The 18,120-nt window shown below is 35.2% G+C and overlaps 2 protein-coding genes across 4 annotated transcripts in view; one reads left to right on the forward strand and one right to left on the reverse strand.

Moving 5' to 3' along the window:
- LOC117411045 (runt-related transcription factor 2-like) overlaps positions 1–7,302 on the reverse strand; it is a 70,175-nt gene extending 62,873 nt beyond the window's left edge. The window contains exons 1-2 of one of the 2 annotated variants that reach the window (XM_059025703.1): positions 6,899–7,302; positions 6,587–6,720 (exon numbers count right to left, since the gene is read on the reverse strand). In XM_059025703.1, coding sequence (XP_058881686.1) covers positions 6,587–6,644 — 58 coding nt within the window. In that variant the 5' untranslated portion in view covers positions 6,645–6,720; positions 6,899–7,302. The remainder of the gene's footprint in view (positions 1–6,586; positions 6,721–6,898) is intronic. The other variant, XM_059025702.1, reaches the window with a different exon arrangement.
- Positions 1–18,120, forward strand: part of LOC117411046 (transcription initiation protein SPT3 homolog) — a 194,607-nt gene that overhangs the window by 27,350 nt on the left and 149,137 nt on the right. The gene's annotated exons all lie outside the window — the stretch shown is intronic.

An 18,120-nucleotide genomic window follows, 5' to 3' on the forward strand; every position in this document is an offset into this window, starting at 1 on the left:
CATACTCAAATTTCCTGAAAAATAGAACGTGACCAGGACAGATCATTTCCACTGGTTCATTTGTTTAATTTTCCTCCTGTTAAATTTACTGTCTCTGTTGTCTGAAATAAGGGATTTTTTTTTTTTATCCAGGAGAAAAATACAAAGGTAGGTTGATATAATGTATTGTTTTAAAACTGACAAAATATATATTTTTTTCTACATAGTGTAGAATGGGTTAGGTTGTTGCTGCAGCTGTATTCATTCTATGACCTGAGATTTTAGTTGAAGCAGCATTTTATTGTGCAGTCAGAAAGCCTGTGTAGTGCTTCAAACTATCATGTCTTATCACTGTTTATATATCGTTTTTAGTAGTACGACTGGCACATGTTTCCTGTTTTCATGTACCTGTTGTTTTCCAGCAGTTATATCGTATACATGGAAAGGCCTTGGACAAATAGACATGTACAGTAATTTACTAGTTAAATGTAGTGTCTAAAATGATTACTGTTTACTGTTACTGTTTATCATTCTGTTTACAGTGGTATGTTTTCTGTTATCAAATAAAAATAAAAAGAGTACTTTTTGAAACCAGATGAATGATGAACTTACAGATACAGATAATGTGCTTGTTGCCATAATACTAATAATAATATGATTTGTTTTCTTTACATGCAAACAGTATAAATAAATAGTTTGGTTACACTGATGCATGCGTCTATATATTCAATTACCAAATCAATTTAGCTCAGGTTGATTTTAAAACAAACTAATTTACATGCACTTTTTAGCAATACTATTTATTAATATGACTATTTCAGCATAATTATTCCCAGTCATCTGATTGTAATAGTAAAACAACCAATTGGTCCAACACTACCAGGACAAAAAAAAAAAAAGGCTTTCCATTCTCTTTTCAGGATGTGGTTTTGAAGTAAGTGTTAAATTATTATTCAGCAGCTCTTCCTTTAAATTTTGCATGATACAACTAAACATGGGTTTATGGTCTCTACGAGCGACTTGCAATGCTGTCTTTTGCTGCCAGGTGTGTTGTTTTTTTTTTTTTTTTTAAATAAAAATGTTTTTAAGAAGAAAGCTGTTTTTAAATGACTTAATATTGCATATCCTCCAATTATGTAGCATACTTTGTCCCAAACACGTAAAAAAAAATAAAATATGTTAAACATGTTATATATATATATATATATATATATATATATATATATATATATATATATATATATATATATATAAAACATGTTTAATAGTCAAGCAAATAAGGATTTTGCACCAGTTAAGTTGTTTTCCAAAGTAGTATTAAATACCAAGTGCATCATTCTGGTAGATATGTTCGATATGTTTCAGAGGGAGTTTGAATTAGAATCCTGGATTATACCCTCAAGTGTCATCAAACCTAGCCGCAGTAATGAACATGAAAGAAAATGTGGGGGAAATGTTGAGAATGTTCTTTAAAGACACAGGAATTACTTTCTTGTTTTACTTAGAGTACAAACTTGAGTTGGTGCATACAGGTAATCAACATACTGGCCTTGTCATTCATAGGATGAACAGAATAGTGTGTTTTAAACCGCGGCAACATCCACAGAATCTACAACAGAAAGACTATGTTTCTTATCAATATAGACAATATATACATGATCTAGAAAAACCAAACAAAAAAAAAACAGTGTATTTCTATACTTGTAGTGCCTTATTCATCTGTTGATTGGCAATGCATTTTAATTCTAATTTGATTTTAATGATACCAATGGTAATAATCCACGTTTCAAGATAGTTCAAACTTACAAGCCAATGGAACTTTCTCTATAATTACAAAAGCTGTTTAAGTAAACGATTAAGATAAGTGTTTTATAAAGTAATTGTTTGATAGCTCTTAAGTTGTAGAAAGACCTATCGGATTTGCAAAAAAAAAATAATAATTATAATTTCGATTTAAAAATACAATGCAGGGCAGTTTATAGATATCTTAAAATGTAATAATTAAATATGCTATACTACTACTACTACTACTACTACTACTACTACTACTACTACTGCAGCTGATTGACTTTGTTTTTATACTATTTTCTTTTCCAGTAAATAGTTGACTATTCCTATATTCTAGTAAAAACGTTTAATATAGAAATACATATTGCCTTTACGTAATTTTGTATCTTTATTAGTGAAAACAAGTAATGTGTAGATTGAGTATGAATACAAACTTGTTTTTCATATGATGTATGTTAATGCTAAATCGATAACAATGTAATAGATATCAGAGCAAAGGCATTTAGGAATTTAAGGCTAGTTGATTTAAAGGTTAGGGGCTTAAACTGGATTTGTGTTTGAAGAATAAAATTGAAAGATCCATGTGACTAGTATTTATGATTTTACTGTTTTGCTTGTAACATTTTAGTATCGTTTTTTTCACATCAAGGATGATGCAGGGCAATGTATAAATGTTTGAGTAATGATGTAGAAAGCTAATTTGAAATAAAACCTCATTGTGATAAGGAAAATGTATGCTGATGCTATAAAAACATTACATTATATACCTGATGTTTAATTAGCTAGCTGATCAATAACTTCAAACCTTCAATCTTAAAATGTTCATAAACGTTGAAGTGTAATTAAGTTCAGGTTGACACATGCTTCAACAAATTGTCTTCATCATTGTTTTAAACAATGATTTTAACCCTGATGGAGGTGATGGCGAACTTAATTCTTTTAGCATTACTTAAGTTATTAGGTAGTATAAAAAGGATGACGAGAAGTCCAGTCCAGTGAGAAGCTAGATTGATGTACAATATGTAACAAGGTACAAAGCAGACGTTTGTGTAAAAAGCAAACTTGACGCAACTTTTTAAAATACGAATCCCACTGGATTAATCTATACACCTTTTGTGTAGAATTATAAAATTAACATGCGTGTCCCTCTACATAGTAGCTGGCTGTGTGCTTTCCTCTGGATGTAAAATTACCTATTGATATGCAGTTCCCTTTTAGGGTTCTGTGGTGGAAAAAGGATGTCTGGCTTACTTTTAAGATGTCTACTCATGTCTCAAGATGAAGACCTGTGGTCAGATCTAAGTTATGGGCTCATGCAACTGAATCGTACTTCGAATTACTTATCAGGTTACTTTAAAATAATTTGGGGGGTTTCAGCTAATTTTCCTAAAAGCCTTGAAATCTGCCAAATTCCCAAGTTTCTTTTAATCATATATTTTTCCATATCTCATTTTTTTATTTGTTTCTCAGTTCCCATTGATTTTTCAAACTTTGCTTAATTGTAAAAAGCCAATAATAGTAATAGAGAAAGTTAACATTTTCTGTCTAGCGGAAAACCATGCTTTACATATCTGTGATCTTTTTATATACAAATGCCACACATGAAGAGTGGTCTTATGACTCCTGGGCTGTCAACATGTGAAGCTATAAAAAGCCAGCTGGGCAATAGCTGTTACTGATGTTTCAGCCAAGTTAAATTGAAGTTAATGAAGTGCTTGTCCATACCAACTAAATTGATTTTGTTTGTCTAATAATATTTATATGTTTAGCTCAGTTTGATACAGTTAAAAGTTTGGAGGAGGGAGCCTCTGGATTTATCTGACTATTTATTTATTTTATTTTTCTGTTGATGGTGATATTGCAATAAAGATTGACCTTTGCTTGTCCCCTGCAACCCCCAAAAGCACCCCCCACCAAAATAAAAACAACTATTATAATCAATACTTTTATAAATCTATACAGTGTCTGAAAAGTATTAAAATCAGACAAGTCTTTTCTTAGGCTACGAATCAACACGGTTAGACAGGTTCTGAATGATCTAATTTAATTTACATAATTAAACTTGTCAATTACAGTTCCCTGTATACAGTACATTCACATTTACTGATAAAGAACGCAACTGCAGTATTGTTTACCTAAGAACACGTGGAAATGTGTTATCCTACAGTAGTTTTATTTATTTATTGCTCATAGAAGCTTAGTGTAATTGCTTTGTGACCTTCTTGACACTTTTGTAGAGTGTTATTAACCTTTAACCCTGTGCGTAATAATGGGGCTTCTAGAATCTTTGTATGGGTTGTTCTTTTTTACAGCAGTGTGCATAGGTTGTGTTTCTTTTATTAATTCTGTTTTTCTTTTCTCAAGTAAAGTTGTGATAGCTAATTGCACAAATTAACCAACACTATTGAGTCCTTTTAGACCACTGCAGTAATAAATTGAAAGCACGTGTGCTTTGGAGCACTAAAGTTGTAATTGATTAGCAATGGTTAAAAGCACCGGGGAGACTTTGTACGACATCTGTGATGACTTTATATAAAACGGGTAATTTGCTTCCTCAAGGCAGTATATTGCATCCCAAAACTCAAGTTTTGAAGTTTACTTTTTATCGCCATAGATTATGACATTTCTAGTGTCATTGCTGTATAATTTAACTGCATTTAATAACAGGTTTGTTTTAAATGTGGCTTCAAAAATCAGTAAATGGAATATTTAATGTACTGTCTTAAGGTGAGAGATGACTTTTCTGCTTGAATTTATACATTAACAATTCATTTTAGTTTTTAGAACATTTTAATAGTGCATCTATCTATCAACTTTCAAAAGTCTAAACTAATCCTGTACTTTTAGTACTAACACTGTTTTTTGTTTTTCTATAACTTTAAAGAACATGCCAAGTTTAGCAATTAGGCTTTGGTACAGTGTTAAGAAATCACCTCTTTTTGTTTTTTAGTTACAAGTATGTACTTGATGTAATGTTACTAGTCTCAATTATTACAATTATTTATGAAAGAGAAGTCAAAGACTAAGGGTTATGAAAACTTTATATTTAACCTAAATTTCTATAAATGTTACAACTGGAAGCTTTTCAATTTCTTTCAAACTGATCCGTGTTGAATTGAATGTGTTTTGAGTTGCAGTTTTTAGTAACGTAACATCTAACAAGAAAACATTAACACAGACAGTAATACAAGTGATAAACAATGCTACAGTATGTGTAACTACCATAACCCTACAGCAGTGGTACAATATATCAAGTGATGCCATTGATTTTATTTTATTGAAAATAATGCAATTTTATATATATATATATATGTGTGTGTGTGTGTGTGTGATATATATGCCTTAATATGTTTGCATGATTATGATTAGACAATATGAAGTTAAAAATACAATTTGCTCACAATGTATTTAAGTAAAATAAACATTAGTTTTTATAGTGATTTTAAAGTGCTTTTCGAAGCAAACTCAGGTATTCTTAGCAAGTGTATGAAATGCAAAAATAAATTAAGAACCTTAACCTAATTGTCTGCTGTAAAAATTACACACATGTGGTCTAAAAACCCAGTGGATTGTGTACCTTTAGTTTTCAATTGCAGCTTTTGTTTTATATTGTGAAATGCAGCCCTTGGCTTTACTCATTTATTTCAGTGGCGCAGAGCACCCCAGAACATGACCGTGTGTTACAAACAATACTTTTATGCTTTTTCAGAAGGACAATGTTTCAGTATTTCGGTTAGATCTTCAGATTGTTGCTCGATAACAACACTGAAGGAGCCTAGCCAATTGCAGTTTGTGAAGGAGGTGGGGAAAAGGGTATTTTGAACCATAGAGACTTCCCTAAAACTTATACCTAATTTCCTGGCTTTACTGTAGGTATCTCGTTAAAAGATTTTGAAATATGGTTTCTACAAAAAGCGACATATATTTGTGTCTTCTGTTGGATTTCAGGTGTCTATTTGCTACTAAACATCCGGGTAAATCAAATGCAGTACCTATGGTATGTATGAAGTCTGTTTAGTGCTAATTTAGACACTATTTTTAATAAATATTTTAATTTATTGACTTATTATTGAGTACTGTTCTCAAAAAAAATAAATTAAAATAAATAAATTAAACAAAATGGAACGTGAAGTTTTGCTTGTTTTTAAAATGTATTATTTTTATTTTATTTATTATTGCACTTGGATGTTTTCTAACTGGTTTTACAGTTTTGATATGATACTTGTGACTGAAAATGCAATTTTACACGTAATTGTAGTAATATGCCAACAGGGTAGAATTGTTCATACAGGTATGTAGATTACTCCCTTCCTTTAGATTTGAAATACATGTGTGTAGAAGTTGCTAGGTCAGACAGTACAGTGACACAGCTGCTACGAGTTGGTCAGACCATTGCATCTTATAGACTATATACCGGGGTCTAACCACATACCCACAAATCCAAGTTATAATATCAAACAATTCTTGCATACTGAAGTATTCAACATCTTGTTTTAATGTGAATCCGTAAATTGCCGGAAAGTGATTTAAAAAAACAAAAAACAAAACAAAGAACATACATTTAGGTACTGTAGAGGTTCAACTATTTCAACCTTTTTAAGTGTGTTAGGAAACATACTCATGATAGGTTTTTTTTCACACTATGATTTAAAAACATTAACAACAAAATGTTTGCAGGTGAATACTAATGAAGGCATGATTGATATACACATATACATGCAGTTTATAAATAATGAATGACAAAAAGTGAAATTATTATTATTATTATTATTATTATTATTTATTTTCTTAAGAAAGTTTAGAAGGTTTTGGTACTTACCCCAGAAGAAGTTTTGCTGACATGGTGCCACTGAGCTAAATAGACTGTTTGATGCCATAGCCAGTCTTTTATTTTTTATTTTTTGTTAATGGTTCTTGTCCTTCTGTGGTTTTACTGACCCTCGAAGTCTTAAACTGAAAATACAGACCATAGCAGGGAAAATTACATTTTTTATCAACAGCACATCTAGGTAAGCAGTTTGTTGTCAATAAATTGTATAGCCACAAATAACGTGCAATATGCGAAAAAATAAAAGAGCAAATATTGGATGGACCAGTATTGCTGCATAGGCTGTGGTTAGTGAGTACTTACTGACTTGGTCGGTCTCTGTGACTGGAAGTGACCTGTGGAGATTAACCATTTACAAACCAGAGGCTTCTTGCTGTCGTCCTGGAGAAAATTTGCACCGCACTTGTGGTTCTGTGGTTGTTTGTGAGGGGAATGAAGCATTCACACAATCCAAAAAGGCATTAGCTTTAAAACTCTCTTTTTTTCCTTCATGTGCTGTTACTGGAGAGGCTGGGTCATGTGGTTAGTGACATCACAGCACAAAAGTAAAGTGGGACAGCCTACCGTTGTGGCTTCTTATTTATTTTTTGACAAAGGGCCCGTGGTACAGCTCTTCCTGGCATCCAGAGGGACATAACTTTTAAATTGTATATGAGTCATGAGCATTTGGAGTGGGTACAAATGTTAAAAAAGCACAATCTCATTTGCTGATGAAGCATATGGAGAGCAGGTCTTAAGCTGCACTCATACAGTTTAGCCTTTCACTTTGTTATCATATCAGTAGAAAAGTGGCTGGCACTGTCGCTGTGTTCAGTTCTGAACAGCAGTGATGATATACAGTAAATTATATCTTTGGACTACCCTGCAATCTGGGGTCTGCTTCATATTTGCCGGGTGGATGGTTTCCTTCTGTTTTCTCTTTTTTTCCCCCTCTACTCCTCTCTCTTCTGCTTCTGTTACTCACTGCAGAGAACTTCTTTGAGATCTGGTTGCTGGCTGCTTGCTGACTGAGTGGTGCTCTGTTCTGTAATTGGCTCTCCTAGAAGTGACAGTCTGGGGATTCCTGTGTAAAAACCTTAAATCATGTCTCGGTTTAGCAAACCACCTTCAGGAATGGGAATTAAGAGCTGTGATTCACCACAGTCTGTTTCGCATGCCTCAAAGAATATCTTATTTGGCAGCGCATGACTAGTTCTGTGATTACTGGCTCCACATGCTTGTTAAGCAGGTAAAATATGCAAGTATTAGGATCTTGTACAGGATAATTAAGTGTCTTGTTTTGCTTTTCTGTATTTTAAATTTGTGATTTATGTTTTGTTATCACTTACAATGAAAGCAGCATTACTTTTAAAGTAAACTTGATTATCTGTCATGCCGCCTTATTATTTTAACTGTTTAATGTCTGGGACCATTGAGATATACAACAGTCAGTTATTCATTTACTACATTTTAAAACTTTACTGCTGTCAGAAATTGGATGACTATATGATAAGGATGTTTATAAAAGTTGAATTATATATATATATATATATATATATATATATATAATTTCTCCATATTTCTGTGTTTGACACTTTAAAAGCAAAGCTGTAAAAAAGAAATCTGGAAATCACCTTTGTTTTGGTTACTGATACAACACATGTAGACATAAATAACTTTTAGAATATGTAAACTATTCGACTGCCTGTTTATGCTACAATTTGTTTCTGCCTTTTATTTGTACTTGGCTTTTTTGTATTAAACAATCGTTAACACAAATTTTAATAGCAGAGGCAGTGATTTAAATTTCAAGTGGACTGATTGTAAAAAAAAAAAAAAAAAAATCCTTTCCAGAAAAAAGATAGGGAAGCCTAAACCAACCCAGCTCCAAATGATTCTACTTCAGTTTTGCATGGTTTATGCATTTGATTCAACACTTAACTGCGAATATAAACACCCCCAGTGAGTAGGTTTGTTACCAGCTTTTTGGATGTTGGACTTTTTTTTTTTTTAAATCACTGAATTTGTATGTCTAAGTATATGTTTATATATTTGAGTGGATGACAACCGATATAAACACAGTATGCTTTTGTTGTGGACATTTATTTGATCACATGCCATGTCATGTCTATAAAGTACATATATTTTTTTTCTGTAGGCTGAGAAGCATATACTGTATATTTTAATATATTGATTAAGTTATTGTGCAATTTAGGTTATAGATATATTTATTCATTAAAATCTTAAGACCCTTATAAAAGTTTCACATAGGAAAAAACATGGCAAAGTGTAATAAACCATATTGAAAACATGGTAAAGCATTGTAAAGCATATTAAAAAACATGGCAAACCAGCATACACTAGGGTAAACGCATAGTATAACCATGGGCAAAGCATGGTAAAAATGAAGAGCAAAAATATATTTACAAACTTTTATAAGGGGATGCCTATATGTCAATAAAATATGTTAATATATCAGTAGTTAAAAAGTTTGATAATAAAGTAGTATGGGGACTTTCAATTTGCAGAAAAAACTTTTTTTTTTTTTCCCCCTCCCTCAAGCATTTTGGAAAGTAACCAAAAACAATCATTTCATACAGTATATAAAAAATAAAAGCCCCGAAAAAAAAAAAAATTGAAAACAGAATGAAAAACAGAAGACGTAATTATAATACATAATTAAAACAAATAGTCTTTTAAATAAATTTAGAGTTCCAAGTTTTGCGAATGGGGCCAACCAGGTTGTTAGGGGTCCTCGCATGGTTAAGTTTGTCCTGACCGTATTGCGGTGTTAATTTTATATATGTTTTTGCTTTAAACAAAATTTCCTTTGTTTATATATATTTGTTATTTCTGAAAGAGAGATGGCTTATAAACATCATGGAAGACTTCAGTTTCGTATGGCAGCAGAGGATGTGGGTGTGCTAAAACAGGAAACTTCAACCCATAATGCAATATTCCGTAGACAACCACTTAATAAAATTTATAGAACACATGCAACAAACCAAAGAGAACTATTTCTGTACCTTTCACTAAATATAGATTTTTTTTAAAAGAAATAAAACATTGCACCACATCATGCTGGGATGTGACTGGAGTTTGTCTTGGAAACATACAGTTTCTGCATGTACATCAGATTAAAGTGGCAGCAGTCTTCCTACAGGAAAACATTATTTAACTTCTGAAAGAGTTTAGAACTGAATTACTAACTTTAATCGTTTTGATGAGTTTTCTGAACGTAGAGAATGCGTAGTAAAAGTAGAAACAATGGCACATTTTCAGACTTTTTAAAAATATGTTTTGCATCTGTTATAAGTGAGAATGTCTGGCATGCTTTGTAAATACTTACATTTCTTCTCATTCATTTCTTTTAATAATATAACATTTGACTGGGCTTTTGAGTTTCTAATCATTCATGTTTCACACTCATAATATACAGTAGTCTCTAATGTCATGAAGTCAACCACTTTTATGTACTAAGTCTAACCAAAGTTGTTTCCTAACCCCCCTGCATTTTCTCTAATTTTGTTCTTGGATGGTGGTGTGAAAGACAGGATGTTGCTTGTCTTTTGGAGCTCTGTATTGTAACACAGATCAGCATTTATCTCCAACTTTGGGTTAGATTTATCAAGAACAGCTGCAGTAGGACTGTGGCTAGTGTCCATAGTTTTTCTTGGTGGTCCATTGAAAAATGGTCTTGCAGTTTGACAGGTGAGACAGAAGCTCTCCAGTGCCTCTACCATCGGATGAGTCTAAGCTGCGGTTTGTGAAAGTGTACCCAGCCAATACAACATGTGGGTAAGACCACACACACATTCAGCAGTTTGAAACATTATTACTGGCTTTTATACTGGCTTTTGATTTAGATAGATTTTTAATATTATAGTATAGGTAACTCATTTGGCCAGTTTCTAAATAACTATTGTATCCAGGATAGTACAAAGGAATGTTCTCAAATATCATGTGTACATCACACTTGTCCAAGCTTTTGACAAACATGTGCATCAGTGCTCTACAGTACAGCAATCCTCCAGAAAAACTTGCACTTGTTGTTTCTTTGACATACTTTCATGAGAATTGTAGATTTAATATTAATTCTGTACATTTTTGTTTCACAAATTATTATAGTTTTTAAGTCACAACAATCTTTATTGGAGATTTTTTTTTCCTGTACCTAAAAAAATATAATGCAAGGTGGTGTGAGGGTCTGGCTTTGAATATTATCATGGCACTGAATTTGGCTTTATTGTGTACAGCATGCCCTAGATGCCCAACCCTGTTATTAACAGTAAGTGAATATGGCGGCAAGCTAATTTGACAAAAAACACTTGGAAAGCTTGGCTGATTGTAAGTTGCCAAGTTTTTTGGCAATAAAATAAGGGGATGAGTGTACCAAGAAAAGTGATGACAGTTTGTTATGTGCAGAAGAACTTGATATTGAATTGCAGAAAGCTGGCATTTTGGTGGAATTGATGGCACAGACTGACAGTTCAAAAGATGTTAACCACTGCAGTTCAGACTCTCCCATACTGCTATACCTTGTTTATAACCAACCTACAGGGAAACCACAAGCTATGATTAGCTGAACAATGACATAACCCACATGTCAACGACCCTTTTCCCTACACAAGCCCTTTACTGTCTTTTTCTGAGCAAAGAAGAATACACCTACTTTACTATACTATACTATACTCCTAGAGAAGGTTGTTGGAGGTCAACCACACTACGCAGTGGCCAATCTCCACCCAATATGGCACTGAGGATCTTGCCAGTCCATTGCACATGTACTCAATGTCCACATATATCCACTTGAGTCTTCTCACCATAAGTGACAAGACTGTGAGAAACCGGTTGCATGAGTCTGGTTTGAGGTCAAGAAGACCAGCTACAGCTCCTCAACTGACCTCGCAACACAGAAGATACCACTGATTACTGCCTTGATCACTAGAAGTGGCAGCTCCGTCATTGGGAACTTGTTTTATTCACTGATGAGTCCAGATTTCATCTCTCCACTAATGATTGGTATGCTAGAATATGGATAGCACAAGCAGAATGATTTGCTCAATACAACATTGTTGAATATGACCATTTTAGAGGGGTCCACTTGTGGTGCATTGGAGGTCGCACAGATCTTATTCTTCTTCCAAGAGGCGGATTTACAGCTCTATGGTACATAGACACATTCTTGTCCATAAATTAATTAGGTATACTTTAAAAGATATACTTCAACATCCCAGAGGCTGGGAACAAGCTTCGCTCTCTAGAGGGAGACTGGCACAGGTGAAAAAGGATAGGATGAGCAGGGGAAAAAGAACCGAAAAGAGAGGCTCACGGAGGGCCAGACAGGCGTGGCTGCTCTGAGGTTGGGAAGTGAGCTTTACTTCCCCCCCCGAGAGGGAGGCCGTTGCAGAGGTGGTGCAGCATTGTGAAGGAAGGGAGGATGGAGGAAACTAAAAAGCAAGACATAGAATAAGGGCGTGACCTGGGAGAATGAAGATATCTTTGCGGGCTAGAACAGGGGGAGGAGCCCTAGCTCCTGCTCCCTGAACCACACTTAAGGTTACAATAATAAAAATTGCAATTTGTTGTTCTATTAAGATTTGTTTAGGAATTTGAGAGCATAGTGTTACATCATTTATGAGAAAGCACTAAAAGATACAAACAAAATAACCATTGCTGTTGCCAGCATTGCTGCTTGTCATTGATACATTGGTAAAGACAGTAAAATTACAAGACCTCCCTGATTTTACCATGTATTTTGAATTCCTGCTTGCGCCAAGTTGTCCTCATGGCTAGAGATCAGTAAGTAGATTTCAACAATTAATAGGCAACTTGGGTAGAAAAAAATTAAATTAAAGCAAAATGGATTTAACTAAATAAATTAAAATAAATAAATAATCATTTACCATGTGTTCGTTTCATAGCAAAAGCTGTAGAATATAGAGGCTTCTGTAGGCTAAATTTCTACATAAGTACATCTCTAAGAAAAGCAGAAAGCTCTGAAGATCTATGACATAATATTAAAGTGGATTAATAACAAAAGAAAATAAACAGACGATCATTAGGTCGTGGCATAGTACAGAAAATATATTTTTTTTCCCCCAATTGTAGTGTTACATTAAATCTGCATGATTTCCAGTTTCTTTTTTGTGGTTTTGAAACAGTTTTACAGTTTGTTTTTGTTTTTTTTGTAGAATTGCAGTTTAACAGATAAAATAGTTTGTTTAAGAACTTAAGGGAAATATTTAATACTAAGTGGCTTCCTTACAACCTAAACATAATCAGAAATAGAACTGAAAACCTGAGATTGCAACAAATTGCAAAATCGGCTCGTGATTGTTGGATATAACTACAACGACATTATTTTGTTAAACAAATATATGTTGGTTTGGTGGCTGACCATTGAAAATTGAAGTGATTTCTTTTTTCCTTCTTTCTAATCAAGAACCAAATCCAGTGTAAACACTTCTCTACCTACACTGAAGTTCAAACACCAGGGGCAAGAACTTTTAGGAGATAGCTTTCAGTGTTTTGGTTGAGAATTTGTTTTATTTGCAAGGTAGAAACTAACTTATTAAAAAATACCACCCATGTGTGTGTGAGTTTGGCCTACGTAACATTCCCTGTTGGGCCACCCTACATTATGTGTCTTTGGCCGTGGATTAAAAGGCTCTGGTTTCTTAAAACTATTTTCTTATATTTTCACACCACCCTTGGCTTGGTTTTAGTAATGTAGAAACGCTATATTGGCAAGGCTGAAGACACATTTAGCGGTACTATTTTAATTTGTTTTAATTAAATGCTTGACCATGTCAAAAACCTATTGAATCTACTGCAAGCACAATGCTTTCAGTCTGGGATCCCAACTTTAAGTACTCATTAACTTAGGTTGATTATGCATTGTGTTTCTGAAACTTCCCAGCTGATTTCCCCACTAGTCTCAGACAACTGGGACTTCCAAGACAATTTTCGCCTTGTCAGACGTATTTTTTGCATTTTTCATTACTAGAGTCTAATTACCCAGTAGTGTTTGTGTGCATTTCTTATTAGAGTGTTTGGGGATAGGAAGATCATATTTTAAAATTCTTAAGTTGCAGCAAGGAACCGTTCCACTTTCCCTCCCCAAGGATCGACTACTTAACTCATGTAGATTTGATCTTATACAAAGTCACCTATAGTAACTCCTCCGCGGGTACTGTATGAGAGACAGCCGAACTATCTATCGCAATAATTCCTTTCTTTAACATAACTAGGGATTGAATAAGTAATTGCAACCTGAAAGTATTTGTACACAGTCTTGCCTTTGTGTTCCTCCTAAAGCAGGTTATTCTCTGAAGAATACAAAGCTTTGTAGAGCACTTGCAAATCTCTTGAAAAACAAGCCATTAAAACTGAGATCAACATTTTGCTGTTAACAATTGGACAACAACTGGGATTTTGTCAGCCTGCATTTGTGGCTTTTGGATGTCTAATTTGTCAGTTTATTGACACACTAGTCTCTTTTCACAGTAGACTTGGGGGTCACCAGCCATTTAGTTTTTTTTTGTTATACAGTAAGGATTTGAAAAAGAAAAGGCTATTTTTGCAAAATCACTGAAGCTCCTGTCTAATTTTAGACCATTTATGTATATAGACAGAATAGAGCTGATACTAGTCTTTTAAAAGACAATCACTTTTTTGTGCTTTCTTCTCACAAACAACATACACTAGGGTATGCTCTGAATTAAAAAAAGAAAATAAATAAAATAAGTGTCTCCTGAAAGACTAAAGCTATTTTGTGACCAGTTTTAACTATTCCCACAATCATATGAATTAACGTATCATATTAATATTATTTTAATGGCACAGCTTTAAGTCCAACGTTATGGGTGTGACATGGCATTATGGATGTGACGGTGTTGGAACTGCAGTAATTAATTTAATAATGTGTAAAACACACGTTGTCATTTGACCGCCAAACAAATTGAAATCAAGACTGAATTATGATTAAAGTCAATTAAAGGGGCACCCTGTATTTACATATGCATATTAATATTTAACACCAATACCATTACCATTACATTTAATAAACATAGCCAATCTGTTGCAAATATTATTGGAAAGCTTCCAATATATACTATCAGCAAAACTGTAATGTTTTCTATTTAGATTATAAATACTGTAGATGGGAGTTTTTGTGAACAAAAACAAAGCATCCCCAGGGCATCAGCTGAATCCAAACCACACTCTGAGATCACAGGATGCAGGGCTGCTGGTTATTCCGAGGGTCAACAAAAGCAACACGGGAAGTAGGACTTTTTCTTGTAGAGCTCCTAAATTCTGGAATGCTCTGCCTTTGTTTGTCAGGGAAGCTGGGACCATTACAGTTTTCAAGTCAAGACTAAAAATGCACTTCTATAAAATGGCTTTCTTATCTTGATGCTTCTTTTGTTTTATGTGTATACTGTTATTTAAATATGTTATTTAAATGGTCTGCTTTATGGCAGCTGTATGTGTGACATGCTATACAAATGTATTGTGGTTTGTTATTTTTTTCTGCTATGTACTGTACAGTGCTTTGCGATTAAATAATCTGTATTCGATATGTCCTAAGGTTGAAAAAATGTGGTAATGAAATGGCTATGTTCCCGCTAGCCGCTTGCCACGTCGCCACAAGCGAAACGTTTTCCCTTGTGGCTCAACTGTTTTTCCCAAATTTTGCCACGGTTGCGAAGGCTTTGAAAAATGTACTTGTGTAAGACTGCCAGCACGTTCAACGTGTGATGGTAGATGAATCAATACAGACTGTTTAGTTTGATTTCATTTTGCCTAATGAAAGCTCTTTAGCTTGATCACGTAACATATGCATGCCACAAACGTTGTGTTTGGCGGGAGGACAGAGGCTCTAATAGAAACAGTCAGCGGACTGCGCTGCTTTAAAAAAAAAAAAAAAAAAAAAGTAAAAAAAAAACATGGCATCCAAACGGAAAAAAATTATATAAAAATAAATTGTAAAGACAAATTACCAGAATCATGTTCCGAAAGATGTAGTCCAAGGAATACCAACCATGTACACACAACTGAAATATGGCTGTAATACAAGTCAAAGGGAGGTGAAGCAGTCATGGTTTCAAACATACCTTTTCACAGATGGCAAGCCAGAAACACGCAGCTTCAAAAGATCACAGCTAAGTTGTTTTTATTTGTTTGCTATCTCTTCAAAATGTGCTGAAATATATTTTGGAAATAGTAACAGAGTGAATTTCGAAAGAGTAACAATTTAATAAAACAATAAACACACTTATTATTTTAAAAAGAAGGATTTGTCTCACTATGATTTATTGAGTTTTAATGTCAGAATCGGTGCAGTATTACTCTCAGTAGTCCCAGGTGAAAGAACACTGTAAAAAAACCCGCTTTTTAAACACAGTAGTGGCTGTACAATGCTACTAATATTATTAATCACATTAGTACAAGCTTGTGTAACTAGAGCTGCGGTTGGTCAGGGAGGCAGTCATATTGTAGCGGTGTCAAGAAGAACGCAAGGCAAGGTTTCAAGGCTAAACTTTTTATTTGTTTTAGCCTTAATAATCACTTTTACAAAGCTGCTGTCAGCCACAGCTCACGCCTCTACAAGTCAGCTTTCTCAGTAGCTCTTTCTCTCTTTAGCTCTCTCTCTCTTCGCTCTGTTCTCCTTCTCTCAGTCTGACCCCGGGATTAAGCTCTCAGCTCTTTTTATAGTAGCTGGAGGGAGGCGGTGCCCATTCCAGCCAATCCATGGTGGACACCTCACCCTGCTGGAAGGTTCCAGAGTGACAGCTGTATGGAATCCCCCAGCCCAGGTGCCTCAGTCTGGGGATCGGAACACTCTAGATAAAAGGGGGCGGGGCCCCAGCCTGACCGCGGGTAGTGCCTCGCTGGATGAAAAAGTACAGGCTGAGTTCTCCCGTTCACTCCAGTGCGCTGACCACGCCCCCGACCCGCGGGGTGCGCTCTTCCGGGTTTTTAACAAGCAGTCAGTGTGCCAGCCCCGCCCATCTCACCCGCCCGCCTCGGGTCCCACCGTTACACAGCCACCCCCCTAAATCCTCATCGTCCCAAGAGGTTCTTTTAATCCAGGAAATCCATGCCGTTGGCGTCTCACTAGGGGCGAACGGCCCCGTCTCAAGCTGTGTCATCCGGACTGCTGGTCGGCTTCGTCCCGCCGAGCCCTTCCTCTCCGTAGCCCAGACAACCTCTCTCTCATATGCTAGCTCCACGGCCTCCCGGAGGCTCTGGGGTCGGAGTAGACGCACCTGCGCCCGTAGTTCTCCGGTCCCAATAGCCTCCACAAACTGGTCCCTGGCCAGCTCCTCCTGTACGTTGGAAGGCATTGTGGGCAAATGCGTGCCGGGTTAATAGCTCACTGGTGGCCGCCAGCTCGCGGAGGGACTCGTCTGACCTCCTAGTCTGACCTCCTAGTCTGACCTCGGAGTTCATTGCACAGCAGCCCTGGCTGTTGGCTGCTGCCAAATCGACTCCGGAGTGCCCCACTCTGCGCCGTTCACTCCAGTGTGCTGATCACGCATCTGACCCGCACGGGGTGCGCTCTTCCGGCTTTTTAACAAGCAGTCAGCGCACCGGCCCCACCCATCTCACCAGCCCGCCTCGGGACCCGCCGTTTACAATATTAACATACACTAATAGCGCTGTCTACTGTTATAGTGCAATTTAAATACAGTGTAATATTTATGTGTATTGTAAATGGTAGGGTCTGGCATTTAAATATCTACGTGTTTTCAAATAAAATACACGTCTTTTTGCCCTGTGAAACATAGGCTATGTTTAACTTGTTTACAGTATTGTTAAGTGGCTTAAGTTTTTCCAGTGTGGCTAAAAAATGTTAAGTTATTTTAGCCACAGTGGCTAACTAAATGAAAGTCTTAAAGGGAACATAGAATAGTTAATTTTTTTTTATTTTTTTTTAACTGTAACTTTTAAATTTGCTGTGGGAGGAAAAAAGTCCCACATATATAAATATGCACACTTTAGTAAAAATAGATATGGATATGTTTTTGAAACATGAAACTTTACTTTTTCATGAAATTTTCTGAATCCAGCCACAACACAATTCAGCACAATGGGTGATGGGCATTCCTCCAGACAGTCTCTAAAGACCCAATAATAAGGTGGGCATGGACTGTTCCCTTAATGGCTGGTTTGAAAACAGGTTAATACAGAAATACAGTAAACAACAACTAAGCAGGCTACTTGGCAACTTTGGTTATGAAGTTATACTTTGCAAATAATAATAATAAAATCAAATGTGTGAATGATTTATTTATTTATGTTTATTTTTTTATATACTGGAGCATAAAGGTATATTATATACCATCTACTTTTTTTGAATACAAACAAATTAACTTTTTTAAACTAGGGTTTTCGGAAAGACTAAAAGCTGAATTTCTACACCACGGGTTTTACAACTGTAATGTCCGCACCCTTTATCAGCTTATCAAGAAATAATGAAAGGAAGCATTTCCTTCTACTGTAATTAACCAATAAAACTTCATCAAAATGTTGAATGA

This window comes from Acipenser ruthenus, chromosome 6 (assembly GCF_902713425.1).
Source record: "Acipenser ruthenus chromosome 6, fAciRut3.2 maternal haplotype, whole genome shotgun sequence".
Lineage (NCBI taxonomy): Eukaryota > Metazoa > Chordata > Actinopteri > Acipenseriformes > Acipenseridae > Acipenser > Acipenser ruthenus.